The sequence below is a fragment of the Oncorhynchus mykiss genome, chromosome 27, assembly GCF_057628025.1.
Source record: "Oncorhynchus mykiss isolate SJ-2025 chromosome 27, ASM5762802v1, whole genome shotgun sequence".
Classification (NCBI taxonomy): domain Eukaryota; kingdom Metazoa; phylum Chordata; class Actinopteri; order Salmoniformes; family Salmonidae; genus Oncorhynchus; species Oncorhynchus mykiss.
In genome coordinates this window covers 19,970,001-19,991,998 of record NC_143048.1, presented here as the reverse complement: position 1 = coordinate 19,991,998, position 21,998 = coordinate 19,970,001, and the positions used below count along the sequence as shown (strand labels likewise).

The 21,998-nt window shown below is 43.0% G+C and overlaps 2 protein-coding genes across 5 annotated transcripts in view; one reads left to right on the top strand and one right to left on the bottom strand.

The window, feature by feature from the left end:
• Positions 1-12,705, top strand: part of LOC110507688 (protein unc-119 homolog A) — a 38,374-nt gene extending 25,669 nt beyond the window's left edge. Inside the window, exons 2-5 of the mRNA XM_036965309.2 lie at positions 7,366-7,479; positions 9,917-10,010; positions 10,809-10,981; positions 11,194-12,705. Coding sequence (XP_036821204.2) covers positions 7,366-7,479; positions 9,917-10,010; positions 10,809-10,981; positions 11,194-11,306 — 494 coding nt within the window. The 3' untranslated portion in view covers positions 11,307-12,705. The remainder of the gene's footprint in view (positions 1-7,365; positions 7,480-9,916; positions 10,011-10,808; positions 10,982-11,193) is intronic.
• A 1,011-nt stretch (positions 12,706-13,716) lies between these two features.
• LOC110507685 (forkhead box protein N1) overlaps positions 13,717-21,998 on the bottom strand; it is a 23,744-nt gene continuing 15,462 nt past the window's right edge. For 3 of the 4 annotated variants that reach the window (XM_090223489.1, XM_090223490.1, XM_021587832.3), the window contains 6 exons: positions 21,642-21,749; positions 20,818-20,948; positions 17,694-17,790; positions 15,899-16,106; positions 15,168-15,602; positions 13,717-15,051 (listed from right to left, as the gene is read on the bottom strand). In XM_090223489.1, coding sequence (XP_090079615.1) covers positions 14,738-15,051; positions 15,168-15,602; positions 15,899-16,106; positions 17,694-17,790; positions 20,818-20,948; positions 21,642-21,749 — 1,293 coding nt within the window. In that variant the 3' untranslated portion in view covers positions 13,717-14,737. The remainder of the gene's footprint in view (positions 15,052-15,167; positions 15,603-15,898; positions 16,107-17,693; positions 17,791-20,817; positions 20,949-21,641; positions 21,750-21,998) is intronic. The other variant, XM_090223491.1, reaches the window with a different exon arrangement.

Sequence of the window (21,998 nt, the reverse complement as noted above, 5' to 3'; positions counted from 1 at the left end):
ATTAGTTATACTGTCTTGATATTGAATACTGCACTGTTGGATATGGCTTACAGTTAAGCATGTCACTGTACATGTGCATGTGACATCAAACTTGACTCTGGCATAATCTGGCACCCTCAGACCACTGTAACCCTCAGACCACTGTAACCCTCAGACCACTGTAACCCTCAGACCACTGTAACCCTCAGACCACTGTAACCCTCAGACCACTGTAACCCTCAGACCACTAGAACCCTCCGACCACTGTAACCCTCAGACCACTGTAACCCTCAGACCACTGTAACCCTCAGACCACTGTAACCCTCAGACCACTGTAACCCTCAGACCACTAGAACCCTCCGACCACTGTAACCCTCCGACCACTGTAACCCTCAGACCACTGTAACCCTCAGACCACTGTAACCCTCAGACCACTGTAACCCTCAGACCACTGTAACCCTCAGACCACTAGAACCCTCCGACCACTGTAACCCTCAGACCACTGTAACCCTCAGACCACTGTAACCCTCAGACCACTGTAACCCTCAGACCACTGTAACCCTCAGACCACTAGAACCCTCCGACCACTGTAACCCCCAGACCACTGTAACCCCCAGACCACTGTAACCCCCAGACCACTGTAACCCTCAGACCACTGTAACCCTCAGACCACTGTAACCCTCAGACCACTGTAACCCTCCGACCACTGTAACCCCCAGACCACTGTAACCCTCAGACCACTGTAACCCTCAGACCACTGTAACCCTCAACCTTACAGTAGGTTGGCCTCAGAAGTAAAAATCACAGAATTTGTGGTTGCTGGTTTAAGTTGGAGAGCTACATGTACAGTACATCTGTTGACTGGTCTGTTATTCCAGCAGACATGTGATGTTGTGTGGCTATCCCAGTGCTGAGTGCTTTCCCATCAACTCCACTGAGACAACCTTTCTGGACTTAGACATAGAGCCCCGGTCTTACATATTAAAAAGGTCCATTATCCCACCAGTACAGAATACACACGCACGCACACACACACGTACAGTATATACAGTTGTTACTATCTATCTGTGGGTGTAGTAGTACTGTGGTGTGGATTATAATGACAGGTGGGTAGTAGGTGAGATGGAAAGTAGCCAGGAGACCCAGTCACAACTCACAAGGGAATTACTGCCATCTGCACACACACACACACACACACACACACACACACACACACACACACACAGCAGAGTCCAAAGCCTGCTACCAATTATATTAATGAACCTAACAACACCGGGGCCTGAGCAGGGAACGAGGGCGTCGTCTTAAGACCTCAGCAGGTTTGTGTGAAGGCCCTTTGAGTGCAACACTCCCCCCTCCTCCACTCACATAGACACACACACGTATGTGAGCACACACATACACACACGCGTGCATGCGTATACACAAACACACACACACGACCTTTCATACTCACTTACACATACACACACCTCCCTCTCTCCATGTAGCACAGCTAGGTAACAGGAAGGCTAAAAATATCTCCTGGCCATTGGCTAGCCAGTTTGGTCCATCTGCTTCCTAACCCTTAGGTAAGTAAAGAACTGAAGAGAGAGAGACAGAGAGAGGGAGAGAGAGACAGAGGGAGACAGAGAGAGAGAGAGACAGAGGGAGAGAGACAGAGACAGAGAGAGACAGAGAGATCTCAGGGAATTAGACCAAAGTTCTCAATTGGTACAACATATATAGAGTACTGTACACACTACAATTACTTAGGTTTAAAAATAAGCTCAACTAGACACCTTAATGAGGCAGTGAATGAATTTAGAGAGAAAGCACGCAGGGCATTCTACGCCATTAAAAAGCTAATTGAAATTGAAATACCTATTAAAACTAATTGAATATGTCATTGAACCAATTGCAGCGAGGTGTGGGGTACACTTGCAAAACAAGATTTCATCAAATGGGACAAACACCCCATTGAAACCCTTCATGCAGAGTTCTGTAAGATTCTCCAACATGTCCAGAGGAAAACTACAAACAATGCATGCAGGGCAGAATTAGGCCAATATCCACTAATAATACAAACTCAAAAAAGAGCAATTAAGTTTTGGAAACATCTAAAATACAGTGACCCCCTCTCATATCATTACCAAGCCCTGCAATGCCAAGAGCTGAGCAAAGAAAAGAGTCCACTCATCCAGCTGGACCTGAGGCTGAGTTCACAAACCTGTTCTACTAACACACTGAAGCCTCAGGACCAGAACATCCAATCAATCAGATCAAACCAAATTACAACACAGTCAAAACAAAACTACATTGCTTATTGGGAAACACAAGCACACGCACAAAGCAAAATGCTGTGCTATCTGGCCCTAAATCGACAGTACACCGTGGCTAAATATTTGACCATGGTTACTGATCAAAACCAGTGAGCACAGCCTTGCCATTGAGAAGGGTAGACACAGGAAAACCTGCCTCCCTGTAGAGGAAAGGCTGTGCAACCACTGCACAACAGCAGAACCTGAGACGGAGCTGCATTTCCTGACAAAATTTTAAAAATATAAAATAATTAGTGTCATTTTCCCAAATTTGAAACCCTTAGAGAGAGAGAGACAGAGAGAGGAAGAGACAGAGAGAGACAGAGTGAGAGACAGAGTGAGAGAGAGGATGAGAGACAGAGAGAGAGATAGACAGAGAGTGAGGGAGAGAGAGAGAGAGAGAGAGGAAGAGGCAAGAGAGAGAAAGAGAGAGTGTGCACACTATTTGTTTTGTGTGTGTTTGAGGGCTCGATGAACTCTCACTAGAACATGCTCGTACTATTCTACCTCAGTACAGTTTTGACATGAAGTTATATCAAAGGCTTAGAGGCAGGTGCCCACCAGTAGATTCCATTAATGGGACGCAAGTAGGGAGGGGTGTATGAAAGGGGTGTAGTGGTCAATGTGTGGGGTGGTGTCGGGGGAATGGAGGTTATAGTACAGCAAAACCTATAGTTTCCCCAAATCCCCTTAGCGTCTTCCAATCTGTCCATATGACGCTGAAACAATGTAAGCCTCTTAGACCTAATCCACAGCCTGTGGGGAGGTGAGTGTATGCCACAGGGCTGTAGATGCTGTCCCTTGGGCACAGATCTGCAAAAAGGGTGCTATCTAGAACCTCAAAGGGTTCTATGCATGTCCCCATAGGATAACCCTTTGAAGAACCCTTTTTGGTTCCAGCTAAAGTATTTTGTGTTTCATGTATTATCCTTTCCACAGAGAGGGCTCTACATGGAACCAAAAAGGATTCTACCTGGAATCAAAAAAGGGTTCATCTATGGGGACAGCCGAAGAACCCTTTTGGAACCCTTTTTTTCTAAGGGTGTGGGATCAGCGTACAGTACCCTCGACCCAAACCTTAGGTTATGTTGGCTGGCCCCCTGGTGTTGCCCTGGTGTTGCCCTGGTGTTGTCGATAACATGCTCCAACCAACTGAGCTGTATTGGAACCATACGTGTTTGTCAGTGTTCTATTTCTGTCCTAATATTTTCCCTTCCACATATTCCAAACTGTCAGTTCTGTGAGAGGGCCTTATAGAAGTGTCTCATATTCCAAACTGTCAGTTCTGTGAGAGGGCCTTATAGAAGTGTCTCATATTCCAAGCTGTCAGTTCTGTGAGAGGGCCTTATAGAAGTGTCTCATATTCCAAGCTGTCAGTTCTGTGAGAGGGCCTTATAGAAGTGTCTCATATTCCAAACTGTCAGTTCTGTGAGAGGGCCTTATAGAAGTGTCTCATATTCCAAGCTGTCAGTTCTGTGAGAGGGCCTTATAGAAGTGTCTCATATTCCAAGCTGTCAGTTCTGTGAGAGGGCCTTATAGAAGTGTCTCATATTCCAAACTGTCAGTTCTGTGAGAGGGCCTTATAGAAGTGTCTCATATTCCAAGCTGTCAGTTCTGTGAGAGGGCCTTATAGAAGTGTCTCATATTCCAAGCTGTCAGTTCTGTGAGAGGGCCTTATAGAAGTGTCTCATATTCCAAACTGTCAGTTCTGTGAGAGGGCCTTATAGAAGTGTCTCATATTCCAAGCTGTCAGTTCTGTGAGAGGGCCTTATAGAAGTGTCTCATATTCCAAGCTGTCAGTTCTGTGAGAGGGCCTTATAGAAGTGTCTCATATTCCAAGCTGTCAGTTCTGTGAGAGGGCCTTATAGAAGTGTCTCATATTCCAAGCTGTCAGTTCTGTGAGAGGGCCTTATAGAAGTGTCTCATATTCCAAGCTGTCAGTTCTGTTAGTGTGACACAAAACACTGTGGGCCTGCATGTTATCACAGAGAGGTTCTGTGGTTATTGTCAGTGTCACATCTTGGCAGACTCAAGGATTAGAGGAGTAAAAATAGCTATTTCTGTCTCTGTGTTAGGTGAGGATCTGACAGGCTGGACAGGTGGCTGGATGGGGCAGGGTCAGAAGAGCTGAATCAGTGTACACAACACTGTAACAACTGCATAATTGTCTTTTAACATAGATTTTATTTATTGTAGTCCAGGTGTACCAAGTGTCACGTTCTGACCTTAGTTCCTTTGTTTTTGTCTGAGTTTTAGTATGGTCAGGGCGTGAGTTGGGGTGGGCAGTCTATGTTTTTATTTTTATTTTATTTTATGTGGGTTTTTGAGTTTGGCCTAGTATAGTTCTCAATCAGAGGCAGCTGTCAATTGTTGTCCCTAATTGAGAATCATACTTAGGCAGCCTGGGTATCACTTTTGGTTTGTGGGTGTTTGTTTCCGTGTGAGTGTTTGGGCCACGTTAAAAGGTGTTCTGTAGAGTATGTAGCCCTCCTGTATTCAGATTAAAAGGTGTTTTGTAGAGTATGTAGCCCTCCTGTATTCAGATTAAAAGGTGTTCTGTAGAGTATGTAGCCCTCCTGTATTCAGATTAAAAGGTGTTCTGTAGAGTATGTAGCCCTCCTGTATTCAGATTAAAAGGTGTTCTGTAGAGTATGTAGCCCTCCTGTAGCCCTCCTGTATTCAGATTAAAAGGTGTTCTGTAGAGTATGTAGCCCTCCTGTATTCAGATTAAAAGGTGTTCTGTAGCGTATGTAGCCCTCCTGTATTCAGATTAAAAGGTGTTCTGTAGAGTATGTAGCCCTCCTGTAGCCCTCCTGTATTCAGATTAAAAGGTGTTCTGTAGAGTATGTAGCCCTCCTGTAGCCCTCCTGTATTCAGATTAAAGGGTGTTCTGTAGAGTATGTAGCCCTCCTGTATTCAGATTAAAAGGTGTTCTGTAGAGTATGTAGCCCTCCTGTAGCCCTCCTGTATTCAGATTAAAAGGTGTTTTGTAGAGTATGTAGCCCTCCTGTATTCAGATTAAAAGGTGTTCTGTAGAGTATGTAGCCCTCCTGTAGCCCTCCTGTATTCAGATTAAAAGGTGTTCTGTAGAGTATGTAGCCCTCCTGTATTCAGATTAAAAGGTGTTCTGTAGAGTATGTAGCCCTCCTGTAGCCCTCCTGTATTCAGATTAAAAGGTGTTCTGTAGAGTATGTAGCCCTCCTGTATTCAGATTAAAAGGTGTTCTGTAGAGTATGTAGCCCTCCTGTATTCAGATTAAAAGGTGTTCTGTAGAGTATGTAGCCCTCCTGTAGCCCTCCTGTATTCAGATTAAAAGGTGTTTTGTAGAGTATGTAGCCCTCCTGTATTCAGATTAAAAGGTGTTCTGTAGAGTATGTAGCCCTCCTGTATTCAGATTAAAAGGTGTTCTGTAGAGTATGTAGCCCTCCTGTATCCAGATTAAAAGGTGTTCTGTAGAGTATGTAGCCCTCCTGTAGCCCTCCTGTATCCAGATTAAAAGGTGTTCTGTAGAGTATGTAGCCCTCCTGTAGCCCTCCTGTATCCAGATTAAAAGGTGTTCTGTAGAGTATGTAGCCCTCCTGTAGCCCTCCTGTATTCAGATTATAAGGTGTTCTGTAGAGTATGTAGCCCTCCTGTATTCAGATTAAAAGGTGTTCTGTAGAGTATGTAGCCCTCCTGTATTCAGATTAAAAGGTGTTCTGTAGAGTATGTAGCCCTCCTGTATTCCGATTAAAAGGTGTTCTGTAGAGTATGTAGCCCTCCTGTAGCCCTCCTGTATTCAGATTAAAAGGTGTTCTGTAGAGTATGTAGCCCTCCTGTAGCCCCCCTGTATTCAGATTAAAAGGTGTTCTGTAGCGTATGTAGCCCTCCTGTATTCAGATTAAAAGGTGTTCTGTAGAGTATGTAGCCCTCCTGTATTCAGATTAAAAGGTGTTCTGTAGAGTATGTAGCCCTCCTGTATTCAGATTAAAAGGTGTTCTGTAGAGTATGTAGCCCTCCTGTATTCAGATTAAAATGTGTTCTGTAGAGTATGTAGCCCTCCTGTAGCCCTCCTGTATTCAGATTAAAAGGTGTTCTGTAGAGTATGTAGCCCTCCTGTAGCCCCCCTGTATTCAGATTAAAAGGTGTTCTGTAGAGTATGTAGCCCTCCTGTATTCAGATTAAAAGGTGTTCTGTAGAGTATGTAGCCCTCCTGTATTCAGATTAAAAGGTGTTCTGTAGAGTATGTAGCCCCCCTGTATTCAGATTAAAGGGTGTTCTGTAGAGTATGTAGCCCTCCTGTATTCAGATTAAAATGTGTTCTGTAGAGTATGTAGCCCCCCTGTATTCAGATTAAAATGTGTTCTGTAGAGTATGTAGCCCTCATGTAGCCCTCCTGTATTCAGATTAAAAGGTGTTCTGTGGAGAATGTAGCCCTCCTGTAGCCCTCCTGTATTCAGATTAAAAGGTGTTCTGTAGAGTATGTAGCCCTCTTGTAGCCCTCCTGTATTCAGATTAAAAGGTGTTCTGTGGAGAATGTAGCCCTCCTGTAGCCCTCCTGTATTCAGATTAAAAGGTGTTCTGTAGAGTATGTAGCCCTCCTGTAGCCCCCCTGTATTCAGATTAAAAGGTGTTCTGTAGAGTATGTAGCCCTCCTGTATTCAGATTAAAAGGTGTTCTGTAGAGTATGTAGCCCTCCTGTATTCAGATTAAAAGGTGTTCTGTAGAGTATGTAGCCCTCCTGTATTCAGATTAAAAGGTGTTCTGTAGAGTATGTAGCCCTCCTGTATTCAGATTAAAAGGTGTTCTGTAGAGTATGTAGCCCTCATGTAGCCCTCCTGTATTCAGATTAAAAGGTGTTCTGTAGAGTATGTAGCCCTGCTGTATTCAGATTAAAAGGTGTTCTGTAGAGTATGTAGCCCTCCTGTATTCAGATTAAAAGGTGTTCTGTAGAGTATGTAGCCCTCCTGTATTCAGATTAAAAGGTGTTTTGTAGAGTATGTAGCCCTCCTGTATTCAGATTAAAAGGTGTTCTGTAGAGTATGTAGCCCTCCTGTAGCCCTCCTGTATCCAGATTAAAAGGTGCTCTGTCTCCTTTCTGTTTCAGACTACCTATGTTCCCCAGAGGAGAACGTTCACATGATCGATTTCACACGGTTCAAGATCCGAGACATGGAGACAGGGACGGTGCTGTTTGAGATCACTAAACCCCCTGTACCAGGTATGGGCTATGTCGAAACTATCATATTATACAGTACAGATATTAGATACATGTCCCCCATTATAATGTATTTAATCAAGACATGGAGACAGGGACGGTGCTGTTTGAGATCACTAAAGCCCCTGTACCAGGTATGGGCTATGTCGAAACTATCATATTATACAGTACAGATATTAGATACATGTCCCCCATTATAATGTATTTAATCAAGACATGGAGACAGGGACGGTGCTGTTTGAGATCACTAAAGCCCCTGTACCAGGTATGGGCTATGTCGAAACTATCATATTATACAGTACAGATATTAGATACATGTCCCCCATTATAATGTATTTAATCAAGACATGGAGACAGGGACGGTGCTGTTTGAGATCACCAAGCCCCCAGCACCAGGTCAGTATTAGGCCTGTCTGTACTATGTACACGACCGTTCAAAACGCTACAAAACACTACAATAGTCATTTACAGCATTAACAATGTCTACACTGTATTTCTGATTTGATGTTATTTTAATGGACAAAAAAATTGCTTTTCTTTCAAAAACAGGGACATTTCTAAGTGACTCCAAACTTTTGAACGGTAGTGTATAACCGTTAGTATTTGTGTCTCCTAACATATTCATAGATACTTGTTAACATATTCTCTATTATTAGACCCTAGGATATATGACTTGTGGCACTAAACTATAGGTCATAGCCTCTGATGACGAATAGGTTTTAAGACCTACAGTATGTGTGAGCAGCTTATACAGTTGAAGTCGCAGGTTTACATACACTTAGGTTGGAGTCATTAAAACTCGTTTTTCAACCACTCCACAAATTTCTTGTTAACAAACTATAGTTTTGGAAAGTCGGTTAGGACACCTACTTTGTGCAATTCACTGTATCACAATTCCAGTGGGTCAGAAGTTACACTAAATACACTAAGTTGACTGTGCCTTTAAACAGCTTGGAAAATTCCAGAAAATTATGTCATGGCTTTAGAAGGTTCTGATAGGCTAATTTACATAATTTGAGTCAATTGGAGGTGCACCTGTGGATGTATTTCAAGGCCTACCTAAAGCCTACCTCCTGTATTCAGATTAAAGGGTGTTCTGTAGAGTATGTAGCCCTCCTGTATTCAGATTAAAAGGTGTTCTGTAGAGTATGTAGCCCTCCTGTATTCAGATTAAAAGGTGTTCTGTAGAGTATGTACCTAAAAATTGTAGACCTCCACTAGAGATGAACATACTTTTGTGCGAGAAGTGCAAATCAATCCCAGAACAACAGCAAAGGACCTTGTGAAGATGCTGGAGGAAACAGGGACAAAAGTATCTATATCCACAGTAAAATGAGTCCTATATCAACATAACCTGAAAAGCTGCTCAGCAAGGAAGAAGCCACTGCTCCAAAACCACCTTAAAAAGCCAGACTATGGTTTGCAACTGCACATGGGAACAAAGATTGTACTTTTTGGATAAATTTCCTCTGGTCTGATGAAACAAAAATAGAACTGTTTGGCCATAATGACCATCGTTATGTTTGGAGGAAAAAGGGAGAGGCTTGCATGCCGAAGAACACCATCCCAACCGTGAAGCACGGGGTGGCAGCATCATGTTGTGGGGGTGCTTTGCTGCAGGAGGGACTGGTGCACTTCACAAAATAGATGGCATCATGAGGTAGGAAAATTATGTAGATATATTTAAGCAACATCTCAAGACATCAGTCAGGAAGTTAAAGCTTGGTCGCAAATGAGTCTTCCAAATGGACAATGACCCCAGGCATACTTCCAAAGTTGTGGCCATCACAAAGCCTTGACCTCAATCCAATAGAGAATTTGTGGGCAGAACTGAAAAAGCGTGTGCGAGCAAGGAGGTCTACAAACCTGACTCAGTTACACCAGCTCTGTCAGGAGGAATGGGCCAAAATTCAACCAACTTATTGTGGGAAGCTTGTGGAAGGCTACCTGAAATGTTTGACCCACATTAAACAATTTAAAGGCAATGCTACCAAATACTAATTGAGTGTATGTACACTTCTGACCCACTGGGAATGTGATGAAAGAAATAAAAGCTTAAATAAATCCTTCTCTCTACTATTATTCTAACATTTCACATTCTTAAAATAAAGTGGTGATCCTAACTGAGCTAAGACAGAGAATTTTTACTAGGATTAAATGTCAGGAATTGTGAAAAACTGAGTTTAAATGTTTTTGGCTAAGGTGTATGTTCATTTCCGACTTCAACCTCTGGGTTAACTAGGCCCAGGCAGTAATATGCATGATTCATGAATGAATTACTCCTATTAGCTATGTCGCCATTGAGAAGGTGTTATTTCGCTGTGTGAGTTGATCATCTAAGGCTCTGAAACAGTGTCTATTCAGAGAGGTACACAGCAGAGAGACCGCGCTTCAAAACAGCAGGCTTGTTAACGCGGTATCTTTTGTGACACTGTGGCAGCGGGCGAAAAGAAGGATTTGGACCCCAACGGAGGCCGCTTCGTCCGTTACCAGTTCACCCCCGCCTTCCTGCAGCTGCGCCAGGTTGGAGCCACGTAAGTCAGAGCTAAGATGGCCGCCAGGGTGTGTGGGTGTGTAAGAATGGTGGTGCGGTGGACACTCAGTGCCCTGCTGCTCTACGAAGAGGAGACAGATGGGGAGGGCTATTCTCGGAGAGTGAGAGGAGGTGAGAGTGTGTGCATGCCTACGTGCTTGCATGCGTGTTTGTGAGTGACAGATACCAAGGAGCCAGGAAGGCCGTACAGTTGGGGGCAGAGAGAAAGAGAGAGGGAGAGAGAGAAAGAGAGAGGGAGAGAGAGAAAAAAAGAAGGCAGAGAGGGAGAACGAGAGAGAGAGACAGAGAGATGAGGAAAAGGACATTCGGGCCAGTTGTTATTAATTACTGCAGTGGGCTATATTAGTAGTCTTAAACAAATCTACTTTGAAACCAAAGTATACACCTCACACACATGGTTATGGGCTTAAAAAAAGAAGACACCTGTACTATTTCAGATATAAAGTTGAAATGTTTGTAGTTTGCATCCGAATACTACACTTTATATAGATCATAGAAGACTGAAATATAACAAAATTGTTTGACATAGAAACACCAGATGTTTGACTGTTTAAAATAATCTTTATTAATTCGGAAATTCTGAAAAATATGAATAACATTCCACCCATGAGGTCAGTGTTTCATTGGACTGCAGGAAAGGGCTACAGAATGGGGGCAGATGAGGAGACATGGAATTATACTTCCGTTCTGCATCAAACTATGACAAACTAATGATGTGTGTAAGTGTGCTTCCAATAGTTTATCGGATCTCTCTGTCCCCCTGTCCTCTCTGACACAGTGTGGAGTTCACAGTGGGAGACATGCCCATCAACAACTTCAGGATGATTGAGAGGCACTACTTCAGAGAGCAGCTCCTCAAGAGCTTTGATTTTGAGTTTGGTTTCTGTATGCCCAGCAGCAAGAACACCTGTGAACACATCTATGAGTTCCCCCCTCTGTCAGAGGACATCAGTGAGTTTGGACACTCATAGATACAGAGACACAGACATAGCACGCATGCATGCATTTCCTGTACCCATACCAGACAGTCCGACACACACACACACACACACACACACACACACACACACACACACACACACACACACGCGCATTCACTCAAACACACACACTTACACAAGCACACACACACTGATGTGTCCTTGCTCTCCCTTCTTCCTCAGTGCGTGAGATGATCCTGCACCCATACAAAACGCAGTCCGACAGCTTCTACTTTGTGGACAACAAGCTGGTGATGCACAACAAGGCAGACTACTCCTACAGTGGGAGTCCATAGGACCACAGGACCCCCCTAGACACCTAGACCCATCCCAACTCCAACTCAATCCCACCCCTCCATGGGACCACGGACAGACAGACAGACGAACGTGCTGACAGATGACGAATGGAGAGATGTATGGACGGACTGACAGGTCACAAGCAACAGGGCTGATGGACAGCCTCTCACACTCTCCACAGCTTTATTTCTCCAACCAGAATTCCCCCATTGCTTGTTAACGCCTCAATTGCAATCCCCTACTCCAAGTCTCTTGCAATGACCTCTCAACTTATGTTTCTGTGTCTGATAGAGAGTGTTGTAGATGTGTACACAGTCTAGTATACATAAACACACACAGACCTTCGCTATGGGACACGTCTGATGTGGCCCGATCTAGACCAAATAAAAGCACAACAAGTACAGTATGTAAGGGCCAGTAACAATGAATGAGATTGAATGTCTAGTCAGTGTTTTCTGAAGGGCTCAGTCAATCTACTAAAGAGAAAAAGAGAGCAGCAAAGAGAGAAATGGGAGAGACAGAAAAAATTGAGAGAGAGAGAAAGAGAGATAGAGAGAGGGTCTGCTTATCTGCCCTTCATCTCATTAACATTAAGCTATTTAAACAATAGAGACAGACAGACCCGCCAGTTGTCGGTGCAGGACCAAGTGACACAGACACACAATTCTCTGACATCCTCAAAACATGTATTCTAATCGAGCAAGCAGAACCTATATATTTCTACTAGGGTTCAGCAACTTTTTTTTACTCTTAAAGAAAGTCAAAAAAGTTTATTGAATTTCTTATAAATAGCCATTAGCTCTGAATGACTCGATGTCCCTGATAGGAATAGTACTACTGTTTGATGAAGTTCTTTGTCGATTACCATTCCACTAGAAACCAGTCGAATGCCATTAGGGTACAGTAAGACGTAGAATGGGACAGGTACTCTTTTACAGTGAATGTGTCGTATTTAGGCTTGTAAAATGCTAGCTTTCCCAAAATTCCCTGGTTTTCCAGAAGTCCCGTTTGGAGGATTCCTGCGTTTCTTATTCCAACCTGATTCTCGGAATCTTCCAACTTGGATTTCCGGAAAACTTGGGAATTTTAGGAAAGTTAGTAGAATTTTGCAATCCTAGTCGTGTTTATTTCCGTATACTCATAGTTTTATGTTCTAAAGTATTTTTTTAAATAGCCACTTTGAGGAGTTAAATGTAGGTGAAGGATAGTCATATAGGAATTCAAAACCAGATATTCATTTTGATATCCAGCACATACTATTTAGTCTCAAGTGATCTGCAGATTTATTTAAAATAAATGTGGTTTTTGTAAATTAAAACTAAAAATAGTGTAAAGTTTAGATGGTTGAAATGCCACTTTGAGAAATAAATATATGTGATTTTTTGGGAAGTCTTGAAATGCGTCTTGTGGTTTTTATTCACTTGATAGGAAGATGATGATATGTGGGAATAGCCAATCACAGTGCATTCGGAAATTATTCAAGACCCCTTGACTTTTTTCACATTTTGTTACGTTACAGCCTTATTCTAAAATGGATTCAATTGTTTTTTTCCCTCGTCAATTTACACACTATAACCCATAATGACGAAACAAAAACAGGTTTTTAGAAATGTTTGCAAATATAAAAAAATATAAAAACTGAAATATCACATAAGTATTCAGACCCTTTGCTCAGTACTTTGTTGAAGCACCTTTGGCATCGATCACAGCCTCGAGTCTTCTTGGATATGATGCTTCAAGCTTGGCACACCTGTATTTGGGGAGTTTCTCCCATTCTTCTCTGTAGATACTCTCAAGCTCTGTCAGGTTGGATGGGGAGCGTCGCTGCACAGCTATTTTCAGGTCTCTCCAGAGATGTTCCAACGCGTTCAAGTCTGGGCTCTGGCTAGGCCACTCAAGGACATTCAGAAACTTGTCCCGTAGCCACTCCTGAGTTGTCTTGGCTGTGTGCTTAGGGTTGTTGTCCTGTTAGAAGGCAAACCTTCACCCCAGTCTGAGGTCCTGAGCGCTCTGGAGCAGGTTTTCTTCAAGGATCTCTGTACTTTGATCCATTCATCTTTCCCTTGATCCTGACTAGTCTCTCAGTCCCTGCCGCTGAAAAAACGTCCCCACAGGGATGGTACCAGGTTTCCTCCAGACGTGAGGTATTTCTGTTTTTAATTTTAATAAACAAAATATCAACTGTTTTCGCTTTATCATTATGGGATATTGTGTGTAGATTGATGAGGAAAATGTTTTATTTAATACAGTTTAGAATAAGGCTGTAACGTAACAAAATGTGGAAAACGTCAAGGGGTCTGAATACTTTCCGAATGTACTGTATAACAAATGCTGTTTTACAATGACTGGATAGATCTGTGACAGAAATTAGAAGAAAGGAATTGCATAGATAGACACAGAACAATTGTCTAGACTAGAATATAATTTAATGAATGAATTCAAGCGCTATAAATCAAAAACAGTTTACTATATACTCAGTTAAGTCATACAAGAAAAAGGGGCTTTTCACACAAGCTATGACTAAAATACACTCTTGAAAAATGTGTCTGGTAAGGTGATGTCATTTTTATTATGAGATAGTGCCTGCAGGAACCAGATGAAGGCCTGAGAACAGTCGTCTGGCTCTGCCTTGATAGACTTCCATCCTCAATGGTCATTTAGCTATAAAGCTTTGAAAACTATTTCTAGAAAGCAAAATGAATTGAGTAAACAGTGAGTATGTTCCCTGTATCGTATAAGAAATTATGCTGAGACACATTTTGTAATTGTATTCATTAGCTCTGAGCTAAAAAACAACTGGCTTGAATCATCTCCTGTCACCATAAGCTGTATAAAATGCTAATTGCAATAGTGGGAACATATCACACCAGGGGGCTTATTCAGGAGAATAGGACTTCACAGAATGCTCAACATAGAAATGTATTGTGTAGAACATATATGATTCTCTGTAGTGTAGAATACGGAAAAAATGTAATCAGTGCTGTATTTCTGTCCGCAACTTTAAAGTTCCCAGTAACTACAGCTCTCTGCTGCCATCTAGTGTGGAGTTAGCTCAGACTGCACTCTACTCCTAAACACTGAACAGTCAGGTGTGTCATGAGCTTTTGGATACATTCATTCTCATTCGTCAAGTCTTGACTTTGACCCAGCCAAAGTCATTGTTATGAATAAAAACATATTGTTAACACGGTTATGATAAAATCTGAACCCAGGCTCCCCCATTCTCTTCAGACTCATTGGTGACAAATTGAGTCAACGTGCTCTGCATGTTCAAAGCAAAGCAAAATATGACATTTGATTGTGATCATTGCTACATTCACTTTCAAACTGAGCCCTTTGTGATAAGTCTTGACCTTCACAACCACAGTCTTGAGGTCCAGGGGGAAGGTCTATGTGAGCTATTCCACGAAGGGAGCCCTATTCCTGGGCTTCAAAGCAAAGGTATGGGGGTGTTCCCCATAGAAGTGAGGTAACTTGCCAAGCTCTCCACACCTGGGTAGGCTGTGTGGTACTGTCCATTAATATGGAGGTCTGATGGACCTCCACATCCTCCTCCCATCTCCTCCTCATCTTCCTTCCCCGGCCCGTCGGAGATCCACTCTGATGTCTGGTTGACAGGACCGGTGCTCCTCAGACTGGACCCCAGGTGTGTTGGCTGGGAAGAGGAGGGGGACAGGGAGGGACTGATTAGCACCAGCGAATCAGGAGCCAGGCTGTCCTCTCTCAGCTCGTCCCACAAGTAACCTGAGAGGAGAGTGAACAGGGTTGTGAATCTTGTTGTAGATTGTATAAAAATAATTCCTGAATATGGTTCTCTCTGTCTTGGCCTCTCACTCTCTATCTCTCTCTTTCATCCTTACCGTGGAGCTGCAGGTCAGTCAAGCTGGGGTTGAGCGTGTCGATATCGTTACTAGCATCTTCATCTAGCTGTAGCTCTTGTATGCTCCTGGGCCCAACATCATACTCTGCCTGTATGGTGGCGCTACAGGTGGGGGGTGTCTGCCCCGCCAGAGGGGAACCCAGGGTACCCACATTGGGGGGGATTCCCGATAGAGGCTGCTGTCTGCAGGGGGAGTAGAAGGAGAAGGGGTGGGGGGTGGTGGGGGGCAGGTAACGGGGGTGCTGTTGGACTGTCAAGGAGGGAGGGGGGACGTGGGGGTAGAGGGGACGTTGAAGAGGATGACAGGGCTCTTGAGGATGGGATGTGAAGGAGGAAGGGGTAGGGATCTGGTTGTGGTAAGAAGGTAAAGATTTCAGCTTCTCTGGTCTTTCCCCCAACAGGCGATCCAGATCCTCTGAGAAAACAGAGAAAGAGTAAATTGAGATGACCTTGCACTTATCTCCTGTAACAGCTGCCAAAAAGTCTGAGTAGATAGAATCACCAGAACGCTGGAGTTGCTCAGTCTCAAAGGTAACATACCCTGTATGTAACCGCATCTTATTTTATGGTGTCATTTATGCCATGACGGACCTGAGAATTGCCAAGCTTACCTTCCACCTAAAATAATGGCATCCGAACTTTGAGGAAGTGCAAATAAAACATAGCCCAGGTCTAAGGGGAGTCCTGGTCTGTGATGTATAGACCACCTACCTGGCCTGGCCATGCTCTTGCGGACAGTGAGGGGGTCTTTGCGGCGCCACTTGTGTAGCTCCTCCTGCATCTTCTCTATCTTGGCTGGGTTGAGGGCCCACAGGCAGCCCTTACGGGAAGAGTTGCCAATCTTATTCTCCACCTTCTCAAAGCACTTATTCAGAGACAGGTTGTGGCGGACCGAGTTCTTCCATCCATCTGGAGCCGTCTGAGAGACAGAAAGGAGAGGAAAAACCAGTAAACATGTGCACAAGCACTGACAACAAACAGTTCCACACAAAGACATGGGGGGAACAGAGGGTTAAATACACAACAAATAATGAGGGAAATGGAAACCAGGTGTGTAGGAAAAAAAAAGTGGATCTACGATGGTTAGAAGACCAGTGACGCCGACCGCTGAACGCCGCCCGAACAAGGAGAGGAAATTACTTCGGTGGAAGTCGTGACACTATCTGCAATTGACGTATCCGTTTTTGGACTTTTCAATTAATGATATTTACCCATCAGTGGAGGCTTCTATGGGGAGGACGGCTCATAATAATGGCTGGAACGGCACAAATGACCACGAGCCCGTCCTCCCCAATTAAGATGCCACCAACCTCCTGTGTTACCCACTGATCCTTGAAGAATACTTCTAAGTTAGTTCAGAACTCAAAATATATGCTTGTTTTACTCCACTGTTTGTGAACATTAAAGAGTAAACAAACAACATACACCTTACATCCATAGCTCTGTCCTGCCCCATCCCTCAGCTTTTTCCCTCAAACAGGGGAGGGCAGAACACTGAGTTATTGTTTCAACTGCCAAAACCCTGACCAATTAAGTAATTCAAAATCAAGTCAAAAGTCAAGAGGAACCAAAGCAGTGTGAGTGCCACGTTGAACACATGCGCGCACACACCCCCTGAGGTAGTCTCTCAGTCAAAGGTCTTACTGTATGTTTGGCTGGAGAGGAGCCAAAGCTGTTGCAATGCCACGTTGCACCTTCCTACACCTCCTCCTACAAACAGCCAGCCAACAAACAGCCAACCATTTCATGGGTCTATAACCACTGGGATGGATGGGAAGACACTGATCAAGCCCTAACGGGAATCAGCCGGGGTGGCCCAAGGTTAGCCTCGTTAAACACTGGTTGTGTCCCAAATGGCACCCTGTTACCAAGTGCACTACTTTTGACTAGGTCCTATAGGCCACGCCTGTATTCTATATGGAATAGGTAGGGGTCGATGATGCCTAACAAACGGCTGGGGAAGAGGCTAGCCTACGGCTGCTTCTGCTTTGGCACACTGTTGAATCTATATACACTATTACAGTATCATTCATCTCCCCGAGGCTTGCCAGGAGATCAGGAGACTTCTAGGTGGTAGAGCCAATCCTTCCTATGGTCTAAAGAAAATATGTGGTTTCTCTCTCTCTCTTGATATCACTCTCTCTCTCTCTCTCTCTTTCTTTCTCTCTCTCTCTCTCTCTCTCTCTCTCTCTCCCTCTCCGTGTTCTTCTATAAAGGGCTTATCGCCAGATAAGAAGATAAGAGAGGATTGAAGATCAACAGGCGTTGATCTCTCAGTGATTGAGTCTTTTAAACCACATGTAAATACTACAAGGTATTTACTTTACAATGCATAACACACTTATGTGTCTGTTTTGGTAAGTTAGGTGATGCAAAGTTCATACAATTTCTCAGTGCATGAGAAACTCTGTCTGTGACATTGCACAGATAAAATACATAGGATGAGAATAATGAAACAGAGATGACTGTTGGGTCAGTGAGAAGCCATAATGTCCTCCTGCTGTACCTTGAAGTAGGGGAAGTGTTCAGTCATGAACCTGTAGATCTCACTAACCGGGAGACTCCCTGTCTTACTGTTCCTCAGAGCCATGAAGATCAGGATGCTATGGATAGAAGACAAACATTGTAGTCAGTGTAGTCAATCAGATGTAGTCAATATTATTATTATATTTATTATTACGTATATTACATGATATTATTTAACATCAGTGTTGTTTCTCCATTTCATATACACTACAATCTCAGAAAAAAGGGTTCATCGACTGTCCCCATAGGCATAGGAGAACCCTTTGAATAACCCGTTTTGTTTCCAAGTAAAACACTTTTTGATTCCATGTAGAACCCTTTCTACAGACGGTTCCACATGGAACCCAAAGGGGCTCTACCTGGAACCAAAAAGGGTTATTCTAAGGGTTCTCCTATGGGGACAGCCCTTTAAGGTTCTAGATAGCATATTATTTTCTATGAGTGTACATTCATGACAAGGATCCATGATGACATCCACAAAACACTAAAAGGAAACAAGGACATTCATGTTGTTATTATTATACTAATTCAGTCTTTGAGGAAAAAGTCGGAAAAGTATAGTAGATACAGCAGAATTGACATTATCGTAAATGAAAGCACAAATAGTTTTCCGTTGTGGGTTTGAATAAGAGGCCGTGCTGTGTATGCAGAACCAATGAAGATCTAGGGCACACACACACACACACACCCCATCCACCTCACACCTGCAAGCCTGAGGGATAACGGTGATTATTTGTGTTATGTAACATTGATACTTGAAAGGAGTTTAGGCTAAATCATTATTGAAATATATACCATCTGGTCCTCAGAGGACCAGAGTACAAAATGTACAGAAACTAACTGAAATAATAGCTGAACACTGAATACTTGGGTTCACTTTCAATCCAAACTGGTAAACTGGTTTTAGGGGTTATTAAAGAACTGACATGCTTACAGCTCAACTTCTTTTTGTTTCACCTTGTAAACGTTATTTCAAATATGCAGAGAAAGAAGAGTGATGAAGAGTGAGAAATGGGTTTGATTAAATAAGGTCTTGATTGAATAAGGTCTTTAGTATATAATTAATGTTGCACCAAAGTCCAAAACCCGATTGTACAGGTTGGTAAAAGATTGTGATTGTGCACATATATGGAGTATCCTGGGTGAGGATCAAAGGTGCCAGATCAGCTTGGCAAATGGCTGACGGATTGGGATGGTTTTGACACCTTCACACCCTGTCATAAATTAAGGGAGAGAGAACTCTCTAGTAGCAAGGTTGGAATGTGCTTTGTGTAGAGAGAGACTTTTGCTGCCAAAACCTTTTTGTACAGAAAGTGAATATGGGAACAATATTTATAAGATAGGAATGTTAAGAATGATCAGTGGGGATCTAAAGAATAATAATGTCATATTGTTTATTATTTTGTGATGTCATTAAGGATGGTATAGTAACTGTAACTCTGAAAGTGTACGCATTCTATGTGTCAAGTTTACATCTAAATGTGTAAAATAAATGATTAAATATGAGAACAGTTTTGTGAAGATAGTGATGTCATTTTAGCCTTCTAAATTATCTAATTGTTTTTCATATAAACTTGTGCCCAGTCAGTAACCACACTCCCAAGTGAGCACAGACATTGTGTCAGCGTGATGGAATGACCCCTTTTTACCCAAGGATAAAAGCCTTGGAAACTAAATTTACAGCAGACCAAAACATGCCGGGTTGCTGCTGGCGTGTAAAGTGGTTGGGAGCCTGAACCTGAATAATCAGCCTTGAGACCATTACGAGACCAGCCAACGTACAGCGTGAGCTAAACGTGACAAATGGTTTCAACTCTAGAGACCAGAAAATGTGAGACGGTAGTCCATACGTTTGAAATGGTGAAACTCTGAAACTCTCAATCTCTACACAAGAAGAAGAAACTCACTAGACCGTAGCATTTACCAGTCTGCAGCTGGCATGTAAAGTAGTCTAGGACATTTGATCAAAGACACGAGGGGAAGGAATAGGTTCCTCTCAGACAACCATTGGCACATCTGAAGTATCTATTCCAACAACCTCTCCACAACCAGTGAAGCTCTACAAAAGACATTGTGACCTCTGGTGGACAAACCAGAACCTTACATCCATCGACAACTTCACCATAGGAGTCATCAAGTTCAACAGAGATCGACGACGATCAAGGACAGCTATGCGTAAATGTATATATTGTACTTCTTATCCGAATGGGCGGTGGTTCATGTGCAAAGTATTACTATTCCTTTGAGTGTAGGTTCCAAATGTAACAACGATAAGTTGACTCTTTGTCTCTCCCTCTCTTTACCTACCCCTCCCTCTCCATATGTGTAACAAGCCGTCATATCTTGTCAGTCCACTAGGGACTTTTATCTCATGTACGTGTGTATGTGTATTATGTGTTATTATTTTGTTAGTCAGTAAATAAATGATTAAATCAATTTGTGTAGTACTGAATATTCAGAAGGGCTAGGGTTCTTGCGGATCCAAGGATTATGTGACGTTCAGACTGAGACTGATGAGGTAATAATTCATAATTGACTGTTATTGATGTAAGAGATATCTACATATCAAATCAAATCAAGTGTATTTATATAGCCCTTCGTACATCAGCTGATATCTCAAAGTGCTGTACAGAAACCCAGCCTAAAACCCCAAACAGCAAGCAATGCAGGCGTTGAAGCACGTTGGCTAGGAAAAACTCCCTAGAAAGGCCAAAACCTAGGAAGAAACCTAGAGAGGAACCAGGCTATGAGGGGTGGCCAGTCCTCTTCTGGCTGTGCCAGGTGGAGATTATAACAGAACATGGCCAAGATGTTCAAATGTTCATAAATGACCAGCATGGTCAAATAATAGGTCTGGGACAGGTAGCACATCCGGTGAACAGGTCAGGATTCCACAGCCACAGGCAGAACATATCTTTAGAGTTTAATTTGGGAGGTGGTAAGTCATTAAACAACTTATTCCATGGTGCCCCAAATTCCTAATGAATTAATTGTTACATGATTCATTTAATTGAGTAACAATTGAGTAACAATTAAACATAGTTAGTTGACAAAATAAATAACAGTCATTAGATGAATGATAGTCACGTCACGACAGTGTTCACCTGTATGAGTAGATGGGCTTGGGGAAGAGGGACTGCATGCTACTGTCCTGATGGGTTGGAGTGGAGAGGCACTGGAGAGAGTACTGAGAACTTTTAGATTGTCCACTGGTAGAATACATACCTGGTGAGAACTGGAGAGAACACACACACACACGTACACATGCGCATACATACACACACATTGTTACAGCAGAACTTGTATTACTTTAGCAACAGAGTGTGTACACAGTGAGGTTTTTCCAAACCGCAAAGCTGTGTGCTGCAAAGCCGACAACTGTAAACAAGTTCACGGTATGATATAATCAAGCCCTGTTGGCAAAGTGATATTTTCCTTGGCAAGGTGTTTGACAAGGTATTTGGCAGAGTGGCACTAATCCTTGGAAAGATATGCAGTAGAATACACACCTAATAGGAAAGATATGCAGTACCGTAGGTGGTTTCTATGTCAATCAACCTATACACAGCCAAAATTCCACCCAAACAAAATTAGGTCGCCAGTTTGTAGTCCTAAAAAACAGAAATTAGTGTTGTTCTTTGAGAGAATACTAATCAGTAAACATGACATTTATGAATTATGAAGCCTTATTAAGTGCTTTGTGTGCTTGTTTCGATTACATAAATGCTTCAAAATTCAAAAATGTTTACGTTAGCAGATGAAGATTATCTCATAAAACAAAACATATACTATAAGATCTCCTAAGTCTGTGTTTACCACTGACCTTATTTTCTGTGCAATTCCAAAATCACCCCATTGAGATAAGCTCCTCTAAGAAACTCCCCCTTAAGTTATCACCTCCCCCTGTACTTTGGTCCTGCCCACTCACCTGCGGTAGCGGGGCTAGGGGGCTGTAGGAGGCGTGGCCTTGGGACAGGAAGCAGGAAGGTTCCTCGGGTGCATCCTGTGGTTCTGTGTAAGAGCGCTGGGAGCCCTGCTGTGTTGAATGAAGGGAATGAATGAAGATAATAGCATGATTCAAGTGATGAAATCTGAGAAAACTAATTGGCAGCACTAGTATCAACGTGATGTGTGGGTGGGTGGGTGTGTGGATAGGAGCTGTAGGTGTGTATGAGAGATCTGTCTATGGGGAACTACTTGCGCATGTGGGGCTGTCCCCGATGGCCATGTACACCTGGGTATGGTACTACAGTTCAGCTGGTGGCGTGTACTAAGAATGAATAGC